The sequence below is a fragment of the Plectropomus leopardus genome, chromosome 1 (genome assembly GCF_026936395.1).
Source record: "Plectropomus leopardus strain MGB_pleo_1.0 chromosome 1, ASM2693639v1, whole genome shotgun sequence".
NCBI lineage: Eukaryota > Metazoa > Chordata > Actinopteri > Perciformes > Serranidae > Plectropomus > Plectropomus leopardus.
In genome coordinates, this window is record NC_142176.1 from 18,052,422 (window position 1) to 18,064,531 (window position 12,110).

The 12,110-nt window shown below is 37.8% G+C and overlaps 1 protein-coding gene across 3 annotated transcripts; it reads right to left on the reverse strand.

Moving 5' to 3' along the window:
* Positions 1 to 1,627: 1,627 nt before the first annotated feature.
* ist1 (IST1 factor associated with ESCRT-III) lies at positions 1,628 to 11,302 on the reverse strand. 3 transcript variants are annotated; one of them, XM_088076837.1, is made up of 11 exons: positions 11,143 to 11,302; positions 9,508 to 9,590; positions 8,820 to 8,920; positions 7,824 to 8,004; positions 6,680 to 6,767; positions 6,480 to 6,563; positions 6,262 to 6,372; positions 5,995 to 6,174; positions 4,695 to 4,796; positions 4,150 to 4,195; positions 1,628 to 3,537 (listed from the first exon to the last, which is right to left on the reverse strand). In XM_088076837.1, the coding sequence occupies exons 3-11, from the start codon at positions 8,908 to 8,910 to the stop codon at positions 3,368 to 3,370; spliced, it is 1,053 nt and encodes a 350-aa protein (XP_087932963.1). In that variant the 5' UTR covers positions 8,911 to 8,920; positions 9,508 to 9,590; positions 11,143 to 11,302; the 3' UTR covers positions 1,628 to 3,367. The 3 variants fall into 3 exon arrangements, with proteins under 3 accessions (XP_087932963.1, XP_087932971.1, XP_042349566.1); XM_088076845.1 differs by lacking the exon at positions 9,508 to 9,590; XM_042493632.2 differs by lacking the exon at positions 11,143 to 11,302 and having other exon boundaries at positions 9,508 to 9,613.
* Positions 11,303 to 12,110: the final 808 nt, after the last annotated feature.

Consider the following 12,110-nt stretch of genomic DNA (forward strand, 5'->3'; position numbering starts at 1 on the left):
AATAAAAAGATCAAACTTGAAGGGAAAAAACAAAAGTGACATCAGTTACTTATTAGAGCATTTTTTCCCAAATGTTGACTTTGGCTGAAAAGGTAGAAAAGCTGAAAAAAATGTAAAACATTCTACAACAACTATGAACACACTATGTTATTAAGCATTCATTTGGTTTTCCCTTGTTCATTTTTCAAAATATTGGATGTCGTAAATGTACATGAGTGTTGCTAGTTTCTCTATCCTGATCTGTCTCGTTAAATTCAGAAAATTATTTTAAAAATAGATATTACCAATTCTTTTGAGATTTCATGATAGAAAAATCGCAAAAATCACAAAATCTTCCTCCCAATGTGTGAACATTTTTAGGACTTATAAAAGATTGATATTAGACATATAATAAAATTTAAGGACTTATTTTTAGAATAATTAATTTAATGCCTTTTAAGTATTTTTAAAGATCCATGTGAACCCTGAAAAAAATTTACAATCACTTCTGAAAAGCAGTATTTGACCTACTTAACTGACAGTCTGGCCAATCGAGGCTTACATCACCTGCAGTGCGCACATCACAGTGCAGTCAGTCTGTACCAAAGGACATGGGGAACTATTACGACTTTGAAATTACCTTAACACTGGTGAGATAAACCCACAAAGACTCTTCGCAGAATGTATCTTTTTAATGGAGTAAGCTTGACCAAAATGACAGACTTGTTATTTCAGCTTTTGTCAACAGATAACACCTAACGTCACATCAGCAGCCATCACTTTTCTTCACAGCAGTCACCAACATTCATGCCACAATAACTGACAGATGCACTCCCTCACTGTGTAAAAGGGGGTGACGCCAATACAGCTGTGTATTAAATTTACTATTTAAAAAAAAATAATAAACTGCAAAAAATAAAGCAAAAAAATTTATTGCCAATTTTCTTTTTGGTAATTGTGGAAAATGAAGATTTGCACAGACTATATGTGCTCTGCATGACTGCAGACAAAAAAACAGAAAAAGAAAGAAAAAAATAAACCCAAGATGTGATCACACACTGACACATTAGAGTAGCGTTACGTTGACAGCTACAGTTAACATTTGACATTGTTAAATTACATGAGGGTTACCCATGGAGAATTAGTGTAACAACCTCATCACACTACAAGATTTCCTGACTTTTTTTTTTTTTTAAATGAACTACGATTATTACTAATTCCATGACTAATTCCCAGGCCTGGAACATGAGTGTTAACTTTTCCAGGTTTTCCATGATTGTGGGAACCCCAAATTAAGATCTGTAAACAAGGTGAACAACAGACTACACTGATCACACATTTTCATGGACAAAATTTCAAAACCTTTTCCATTACTTTTTACGAACCCTTACAACTGAATTTCATGGCCTTTCCAAAACTTTCAATAATTTTTACCAATACAAAAAAAAAACAATCCTAAACAACACAACAACCACTTCATCTGTATAGAAATTATTGTTGTAGGTCACTGCTGTTCAAGCGTATTAAGGAATCATTTTTTCCTTTACACTGAGGACTCCTGCTGGTCATCATCTGACATTGCAGCATTGTGAAGCAGAGCTGATGTTGAAAAAAAGAGAAATAAAGTTTAAAAAAAAATCTAACAAGATTCCAGTTCCAAATAATCTTTTATTAAATTGTTATTTTAGTATACAGTGAAAAAACAACTCCTCTTTTATGCAACAAGACACCATTTAGGGTCTCAATGTTTAGCATGAAAGAGCAGTCCAACGTAGACAAGACAGCGGGCAGATCACAGTTCTGTAGTGTTTATCTCTGAACTTTGTCCAACATAGTATGTAAAACCTATCTATAAACTGTGTCTAACCCCCATCTGGAAGGTTTTTTTTTGCTTTCCAGAGACTGCTTAATCATTTTATTCAGGGCCATCGTCCATTAACTGTGTTTGCCATACAAGCAGAGCTGGGTGTGATTTAAGCTGCAGTGACCCATCACGTCTGTACGACAACAAAAGTCTCCCGAAATAGATACATTAATACCCATTGCCTGTGCAGACATTTTTTCCATCAAATCCGCAAATTTCAACTTAACAGGTTTTTAGAGAATTGTTTATGGGCAAAGCAAATAAAACCAAGTGTAATCTAATCGACTGAGACACAATACAGGTAACAAGGATCCAGTCTTGATGGACAACAAATGCATAATCCTGGTACAGACTGGCAAGGCCTCTGATGAGAGATGGTAACTAAGGCAAACGCAGTGGTGCACATACAGTATAAGACACATGCACACACGATCAAAGGGGTTAACACAAACCTATCACCTCTGGGGTCAATATTTACATCTAATCAATCAAATTAAGCTGTTGTGTGGCTGCACACATTTAAATTAAGAACATCAACGATAAGAGGGTGCAGGTATTTGGTACAACAGACATTCAAAGGGGCATATACAACTTTATTTGGATACTAAAAAAAACAGATTTGTCAAATACTGCCTCCTACCCTTTTTTACTGTACAGTTCAATCATTTGTGTAAATAGGTCTATGTATATCATTTTAAATGTGTTATATTACAGATTTTCATACACCGTTTTATCACTTTACATCTGTGTCCCACCACCCCTGTAACAGGTTTGACGTGTGTCACCATGAGCTTTTCTTTTTCTCTAGTTTAAATAAACCTTAAAGTGAAAGGAGTGTTTTAAAGCGTCCGTTCCACAGTGACGTAACTGCATGACTGCGTAAGACACTAAAAATATGGCTTCCATCTGTCCCGATACCTTTATGCAGAAACAATTTGGGGTATTCTCAGAGCCTCGCCTTGGAAACAATCTGCATCCTTTGTTTGTATGAATGCCAGCTCCTGATCACAACCGGGGCAGCCGGTCTGGCTTGTTTGACTGGTCTGCGAGAGGACTGAGTGACACAGTGGCAAAGATCACAGCGACAGAACGTGTGCAAAAGTAGAATCAAGGCATGTAAATATTGGTCAACCCCCTGGAAAAGCTACAATTAAAATCTAAGTTTGGTTATATGGGGCATCACACAGACAAATGGGAAAAAGTTATAAGTCGGTGTGACCTTAAATGAGAAGCAGCTAACGGGGGTCAGCACCCACATGATTGTATGTAAGAATATATATTAAGTGCCCAGTAGAAAGGAATTAAAAAATGTGGTATTCACTGGTACTGCCAACAGAAATTAGATTTCTGTCAACTTATAATTCTACAAATGAAGAATGCATGTATGTTAAATATCACTGTACTTCAACATGAAAGAGGGAGAACTACCCAAAACTGATTCAGAGCCTTTTTTCCCGTTCTTAGCTGCGTGGGTGACGGCACGGGCCTGTGTATGTGTGTATATATTGACCAGGGATATAGCAGTTACATCTTCTTCTTCAGCTCCTGAAATCGCCGCGTTAAGTCATCAAAGTCGATGTCATCCGAGGAGGAGTTGGTGGCGCCTCCGCCAAAAGAGGATGTGGGCAGTGTGTCGGGAACAGAGGGGAGCTCTGGGAGAGCATTGTCAAATGGCTGAGACGAAGGGCCTGGACCTGCGGAGTAATATATGGTATTCAATTTAATTTATGCAGCAGCATATCTGGCCACTTATACAACGGCAAAATTAACAGTGATGAGTTTCTCCACGGAGAGTGGGGAATTAACGCTTTATCTGCCGTGACATGAATTTAAACAGCACTTACTGGGAAGTCAATAAGCAGAATAAGTGCTACTCTTATGAACATTTGGCATTCTAGCGTGTTTTGAGTCAATACCAGTAACACCATCCTACTGCAGTAAATACTCACAAAAGCACCCAATGTGCCGCTGAATTTAATTCCTAACATATACACTATCTACTCTTATTTTGGTATCATTTCTGTTTTAGCTGTTTTAGGAAGCCATTTTTCACGGTGTATACAGATATAAACTAGGAATGTTAACGATTAATCAATGATCTACTAATAGGTTATTAATAGTTTGAACGTACATGTGAATATATGTACATATGTACAGTACAGTAAGTATATAAGTACATCTTCAGAAGGAATGAATAAACCTTTAAGACTTACTTATACACTGTCGTTTTTGTCTTTTTGGATTTGTTGACTAACAAAAATATGAAACATGCCCAGCCTTATCCTTTAACTGTTGGCAGAACTCACCTACGGCCTGGGAAGGAACAGAAGGTTTGTCAGTGAGGTCATCAATCTGAAACACAGAGAAAATGTTTATGCTATCATACCAACTTTATATTGAAATAAATGTTGTATATGTTAGTGTTGACAAAGAATCAAAAATCGCAAAAAGAAACTATTAAAATAAAAGGGGGAAACTGCAGGGGATTTCTGAGAAACCATCACCTTTAGTGCGTGACACAAAGACATACTTGAGGATTTAGCTCACCTCAGGCCCCTCTAAAACAAAACTGTCATCTGTTCATTTCAGCCCCACTCAGAGTAATTGATCAAGTCAAGTTAGTCGTTAGTGAAGTATCAGCACATCATGCCACTAATATCCATGAGGATGAAGCAGAATTTGGGTCTATGCTGAGAAATAGTGTAAAAAAAAAAAAGAAAAAAGAAGGGGTCAGACAAAACTGCAAACAAGCTGAAAGAACTGCTCTTCCCTGAGTGATGCCCTGCCCTGTCCGTCTGTCCATCTGTGGGAATGGAAAGGGGGCATGGATGGGATGAGTTCTGTCACTTACGGACTCATATGTGGGGGGACAAGAGGGCAGCTGAGGGGGCTGCCCTCCTCCCATGGGGTGCTGGAAATTGCTGTAGGTTCCAACGGGAGGATTATACGGTTCCTGGAGGAAAACAACAGTCAGGTACAAGTCGGAGGAAGGCAGCTAACCGCCATGAGTTCATCACTTAGTCTCTTTCATATCATCCAAAGTTAGGACATCTAGTTACAACTATTAATGGACCGTACGTCATATTTTGAGTGCAATATTTTCTCATAAAACTACAAATTTGTCCCATTGCCACATGTTCATTTCACAGAGGATAACCCACTGATATCTCTGTGGGCAGCTTTATGTCCTCTTGCATCAAAAGACAATGTTAAGAACACATTGTCCTTAGATCAGAGGGTGTCACACTTAAGTCTTTTCAAAAAAACAGGGCTGCAGCAAGTCCTGTTCACTGTTTTTCCTTCCCCTGTCTACTGTGATTCCAACGGGAGAACATGTCAAAGTCTAGAGTACAAGAGAGCAGAGGCTTGTCCACGTTCTTGCCTCCCTGAGGTCCTCTCTATGTTTACTGTCTAGCCTGTTTGCTCCTTCCTGTTTGATGCTGGAGAGAGAGCACACCTGCTGATTGTTAACAATGTCCATGTCATCTAACTTCACAATTAAAAACCTAAATTAATATTAAACCTGTTAATACTGACCTGATTTTATCAGAATGTCATGACCTAAAAAAGACTTACCTAAGACAACCTGGACTAAGTTTTACGACCATCTTACACTGAATGACTGAGCTCACGGGAGCGCGCCACAACAACCGTTGTGTTGTTGTTTTTTTTGTGCCTATCTAAATGTTATCTAACTGAGTGCCATTCTTTTCAATTTGTACAACACTTTGGTTAACTGTGGTTGTGCTATATAAATAAACGTGATTTGATTTGACACTTTGAGCACCAAAAACAAAATTCTATTCACCCTGCTGTTGTAGGTTTATAGCTTAAGGTATTTCTGGGTATGGGTAAATGTCCCGTTATATGGCCAAAACTCAAATGATGACTAACTTTTTTAAAGAGATGTTGTCGTATTATAAACATGATTAAACCACTAAAGTTCGGTTTGTATTTAGTCTGTTTGAGAATTTAATAACTATCAAGATGGTACCATACATCCCAATATTGTTGGCTCAGGTAATTGCACTCAATGGTTGGTCAATAAAACAACATATACTGCAACTAAAGCTGTCATTCACGTCTGCCACTGCTATTGAAATCTCAAGGTTTCTATCACCGAATTCATAAATCAAAACAAAATCTCTTACAGCTCCTTTGGGAGGTGGATAGTTGAATGCTGTTGGCATAGGCATGGGCATAGGCATGGGCATAGGCATAGCAGCAGCAGGAGCAGTGAAACCTCCGCCACCTCCTCCTCCTCCTCCTCTAGGCTTCTTGTCAATGTCCACATCAATCAGGTCTGCCTCTTCTCCAGGAGACACCTGGGGCTGTCCGGAGACAAGGGTGGATGAGTGGGTAAAAAAAACACAATGCATAACTTCCTCCTTCATTGTGAGTGATTCTTTAACACTCACCTGGACCATGGCGTCAGGCTCATACGGCACATTATAGTTCTTGGCGATCTCTATCAGGTAGCGCTCCACCAAAAGTTTAGGAGGGGCCTCCACACTCAGTTTGTGCATCAGCTACAAACACATCAGATATTTGATTAGATACCGCCTCAGGGATACTACGCTAAAGGTTTGTGCATTCTTGAACAGACTCGAGGGCAGTCAGTGGAAAAATTGCCTACCCGCTCGTTGACTGTGCCAATCTGGTTTGTCCTGCACAGCTTGCTATATTCTTTGCTATATTTTGCAGATAGCTGGTCTGATACCTAAAAGAAGCATTTACAGATAAAGCTGTCAGAACTGGAATAGGAATAAATTCAAAGAACTTAATTAATATGTTGGCAATGCTGCTAGCACTTTGTTATAACCAGATAAGACTTACATTTTTTAGTTCAGACACCTCTGACTGAAGTCGAGGTGCTGCCCAGATGAGTGTGGACACTGCCTCCTGTAAGCCTGGGTCCAGTTCCCTAATTAGAGAAACAGAAAAAGACTTTAAAAAGGCACAGTCACAATAACAGCCAGAGAGAAAGTTAAAGAAATAGTTCTGATTTTTTGAGGTGGGGTTGTATGGGGTACTTAACCAGACAGTGTATTACATACAGTAGATGGTGGTTGGCAAGCTCAGTTTGATGAAGCTTGCAGGAGTCTGACATGGAAATTAAGAAATCAACTGCTACGGAGGAATCAGCAACAAAATGAATTCAGCAAACTTAAAATGTTTCCACCTTAAGACAAACATCATCCGTTTAAGTTTACACTATGTTTTGAATATTTTCAGTGCTTTGCCTTCATGTCAGACAGTGATTTCCAACATAAAAATGAACTGTTACATTGCTCTCTTCAAAGCCAGACTCCACAGACAAAAATGGTGATTTAACTTTGTTTAACATCATTTAATCTGTTTTTTAACTGCTGCCTCCATCAGTTAGTTTGTTCATGTTATTATGTGACTTTGGTGTTAAAAGGGGTTAGTTCAGCCTCATAAATGTCACCTAACAACACAAACTAACAAACTGATTGAAGCAGCGGTTGAATAACAACTCCCGTGTTCGGCGAGCCAAGGTTTTGTCAGTGCAGTCTATTGGTTTTGACGAGAGCATAGATGAGAAACTGAAGCCATAATCGGCTTCCCCATCGGAACAGACTGTTTGATGAAAAGGTAAACTGGTGAAAATACTCTAAATAAAGCATACACTTAAACTGACACTGATTTTTTGTTAGGTGGGACCTTTTTTAAGTTTCTTAAATCCAATTTGCACTGACCCCGCCACAGCAGACATTGCTCAGCTTCTGTGTTGACTCCAGCCTGCTTCTCCGACCTGGGTGTGTGCCGACTGACATGTACTATACATAATAGGTTACATATGTATATGATATAAACCCCTGTTAAAAAAATAAACCCATACTATCCCTTCAATAAGAATGTGAAACTCTCACATTCCCCTTAGTCAATTAATATACACTGTGCATCAATGTATTCAATGACACTGGTATTGGTGCACCAGGTTGGCTAAGTTACTCACTTCATGGACTGAATGAGGCCAAAGCGAGCCAGCAGCAGGTCACAGTAAAGCTCCAGGATCTCCATGGCTTCCACCAGATAGTCTTCTCTGATAATGTGCTCCACACGGATCCGTGCCCGCTCATCCTTTCCTGCTGCAAGGTAATCTGCGATCTCCTTCCTTGCCTTCTGAGCAAGTTCAGCTTCATTTTAAATTTGTGAATGGGAAGGGAAAACTGTCATTACTGAAAGGCACAGAAAAATTAAACAAGAACCCACTGAAGAGAGCATATTACTCTCAGAATTGACTCTCTTCACTGGCTGCCTATTAATGATAATTTGCCCTCATACACAGCAGACTGTCTGTCATGTTACATTCCAAGTCATGCACCACGATAATCAAACTCTGGACTATTAATAGCCCCAAAAGTGGCTGAAGCAGCCTTTAGTGCCTACTACCACTACTTATATGACAATCAGATTCTGTGTGTCTTTAAGAAACAGCTCAAAACACACTTTTTTACTCTGGCCCTCTCCTGGATCAAAAACCTTATTACACTAGTTTACCCCCTTAAACCACTGTTCTATTTTATCATGACATAATGTTAATTTATTATTCATACATTGAAATTGCTCTCTTGTCTCTGATATAAGATGTTTCAACTGCAGTGCTGTGTATTTTATCTTGCTTCTGATACTTATATTTAAATGCTATTCTCCTGTTTATGCCTTTGTGTATTTTTTCCTCACTCTGTGAAGCACTTTGAACTGCATTCCATGTATGAAAGGTGTCATATAAATATGTTATTCTTCTTCTTCTTATTATTATTATTATTATTATCATATATGATTTTTGGGTAGTTATTCCTTAGGGGATGTGAGGGTCGAAGAACAGATGGATGTCGCATGTTGTAAAGCCCTCTGAGGCAAACCGTGTTTTATGTTAATGGGCTTCATAAATAAAATTAACTTGACTTGACTGTAGGAGAGTAGGATCAGGTTTTGTATTCTTACTTACTTTTCTTTTTCTCAAGGAGTTTGAGTCGATTTACGACCAGTCTGAGGTTGACTCTTAGCCTCTCTGGTTTGAATCTTCCTCCCGGGTACATGATAGACTACCTGTTAACAGAGGAGCATGAGAGGAACAGAAACCACACAAAAGCAAGGCACACAAAACCAACCTATAGAGTCCATCTAACCTCGTCCCCACCTCTGATCCTGTGAGTCACTTAATCATGTGAGCATGACCAACCCATGGCAGAAGAGTGACTTTGCAAATTAACTCCAAACAAATAAAACACACACGAAAACACTGAGATAGCTTACTTACAAAAACTTCATATTAATAAACAGCTCAAAACAGTTAGCTTTAGCCTGACGGGGCTGACAGCTAACGCGGCTACCTCAGCAACGCTACTTTAAACGTTACCGTCTTAACCATTTATTTCCTCGCCTATTTACTGAACTGTGATATTATTGACAAGCTTGTACACACAAAATCCGCGTCTGTGTCGCCAAACTCGGCTGTTAACGAGCCTGTGCTTTGTTAGCAGTTCCGTCATCGGTATGCGCTAACTCACGTTAGCTACCTAGCTCTCGCTAAACGCTAGAAAAATCAAAACAAACTGATCACACACTCAAGTAGTTTGAGGAATTTGATCACTTTGAGTGAATTGTAAAATGTCAAAAAAGAAACGGGGACTTACCTGTAAATATTAGAGAAGTGTACACTCCAAATTTATTTGGGTTTCTGTCTGGGTTTCGTCGCCCGGTTTACTTCCGTAATAATCTGTAGTGACGTCATGGGAATTTTGTCAAGGGGCGGGGCTTCAGACTTGTGTCAAACAGGAGACAACCACAGGTGTGACCCAGATACATACACTGATACACTGTACTCTGTGGTAATACTGTCATTTGACACACACAACTAAAAGACGTACTATCTATAAGTTGTAGTATTTTAGTTTAGTTTTTTTTTTTTTTTTAAGAGGATATCTTTATATTGTAATGTGTTTATAAAACTGGGACTGTTGTTCATATCGTATCGGATTGTGTATCAAATTTAGGAAGTCGTTTATGTACAATATGAATGTATATAGGGGTGGGAATAAAGTACCTCTTCCTACTTGGTTCTCAACATGCGATATTTAAGTTGAAGTGGCTTGCGTATTTGTTGTTGAGACTGATGTTTAGGAAGTTATTTTGTGTTTGTTTGCTTTTATTTGTGTGCTTTTTTTTTTTTTTTACATGTTTCATTTATTCATCCATTCAAAACCTTTATAACATATTTCAGAGGGCATGCCAGCTGTATTTCTTTGATATCTTCCTTAAATTTTAGCAGTACCTGACATGATATGTTTGATACTGATATAAATTTTCCCCTGTCCCCGGCGGTTTAAATGAAGTCTCAATCAAGCTCATAAATGCTCATGTTAAATATTCAACAAATGGTATTATGAGGGCTGCAAAAAGAGTACTTCTTTGATTATTTGTTTATAAAATACCCAAATAACCCTTTTGTCTCATCCTCTTCCAACTGTTCATCAAAGGTAAGTAAATCAAAATTAAAAGCAAATGATCCACTTTAGGGCAGTTTTGTTGCCTTCTTTACTTTGCTCTAGTTTTGGTGGTTACAATGTTTATTTATTTTATTATAAATTATTATTGTTATGGTTGTTGCTTTTGTTGTTATCATTTCACCTATTTGTCTCTTTTTATATTTATTTTTATTGTTTATTTCTTTATGATTTACATACATAATTCCTTCATGCTGTCTTTTTTTCTTTTTAACTTTTTGGGGAGCTTACTTGGGGTAATGCTATTGTTGCTACAGTTATTTCTTGAAACTACTGTCTAATATCTTGCAAATTTAGGGCCGTTTCTTGCGTTGCTCTCTGATTTCGTCCCGTGTTGAGAAATCAGGTTTCAAATGGTTAAGCAGGAGGCTGCAGATAATTACAGTGTGCTGATATTCAGTACAATAGCAAGACCTTCAGGTATGAAAGGGTCTATTGCGTTTATAAAACAGCTCTACAGGCGTCATTTATTAGTTAACTTTAAAAAAAAAAAAAAACAGCAACTGATTGCGATTATTCTGCAAAATTTTGCTAATGGTCCGAACTGGGACTGGACTGTTGCCAAGCAACACAAAAGACATCAATTTTTAATCTTTGTGTTGGTCGACACATTACCACAGGCCTGCTACTTTATATCACGTGCTTTTATCTGTGTTTCCATTTGTTTTGCGACCAGTGAAACAAGAGTCTGTTGCTTTAGTGGCATATGCGAAACGGATGCTACATCAGCATGTTGCCACATTTTCTGATGTGGTGTGAGCATACCTGGAGAGTTTAAGTCTTCTGGCTTCTCTTCTTCCCTTCGTCCTTATCTGACGACCATTCACTATTTAACTCAAAAGGGAAAAGTTTGTTCCCACGACCCTTTGTGTAAGCTAAGCTAGTTAGCGGCTAACGTAATTTACGGCTCAGAACACCTGAGAAGCGGAGTGATACAAGCATAGTGAAAAGTCCCAGTACTGTCCAATCAAATTAGGCTATTTGGTCGGAACTAGCTGTTGTGTAAAGATTATTATCATTATTATTCATACTGTTATTGTTGTTGTTGTTGTTAATATTATTATTATTATCATCATCATCATTATTATTATAAGTAGTAGTAGTATTTGTTAATGATCTTTATTTTGAACTTTTAACATACCATGTAAGCAGAAACACGTGGTGAACAGGATAATATAAAGACAAATAAAGCGTGAAAAGAACGAAACTAAAAGCATTACCAAACAGAAGAGGACAACAAAAGAAAAATTACTGCAACAAAAATTAGACTTAAATTCAAAGACGCAAGTGACTTGTGACAAGAGGTTCACTTGAGGGTTTTGAAGATGGTGCATACAGTTTTTTTCTTGTTTGTTCAAATTGTTTGACAAGTAGGCATTTCCCTCATAAATACAGAAAATTTGGATTTTTTGTTTGTTTGTAAATTTCATTTAGGAATGAAAATTGGCCAGAAAAAATTAAACTGATAATTAAAAAACTGCATTAAAATCTTTGTTAGAATAATCATAGCACCCAAACATTTCTATAGTAAATTCTGAGATTATCTTGTCAGCCATAATGTTTTCTTTATAAAAGCTCTTTACATAAATATTAATTAGTAGGGGTGGGGATTAAATTTTTGCATCAAATGCCACCATAAATGAATGACATGAAACTTTATTAAATGACATTAAACGTTATTCTGGTTTTGTACATAATAACACCACCCTCTTTTCCACTAGACAATGATTTTT

Coding starts and splice junctions, on each gene's coding strand:
- ist1 (XM_088076845.1), bottom strand. CDS start 8,910: ATGTACCCGGGAGGAAGATTCAAACCAGAGAGGCTAAGAGTCAACCTC. Junction 6,768..7,823: donor GGCCTCATTCAGTCCATGAA/GTGAGTAACTTA, acceptor TTCTCTAATTAG/GGAACTGGACCCAGGCTTAC. Junction 4,797..5,994: donor ATCCACCTCCCAAAGGAGCT/GTAAGAGATTTT, acceptor GTTTTCCTCCAG/GAACCGTATAATCCTCCCGT.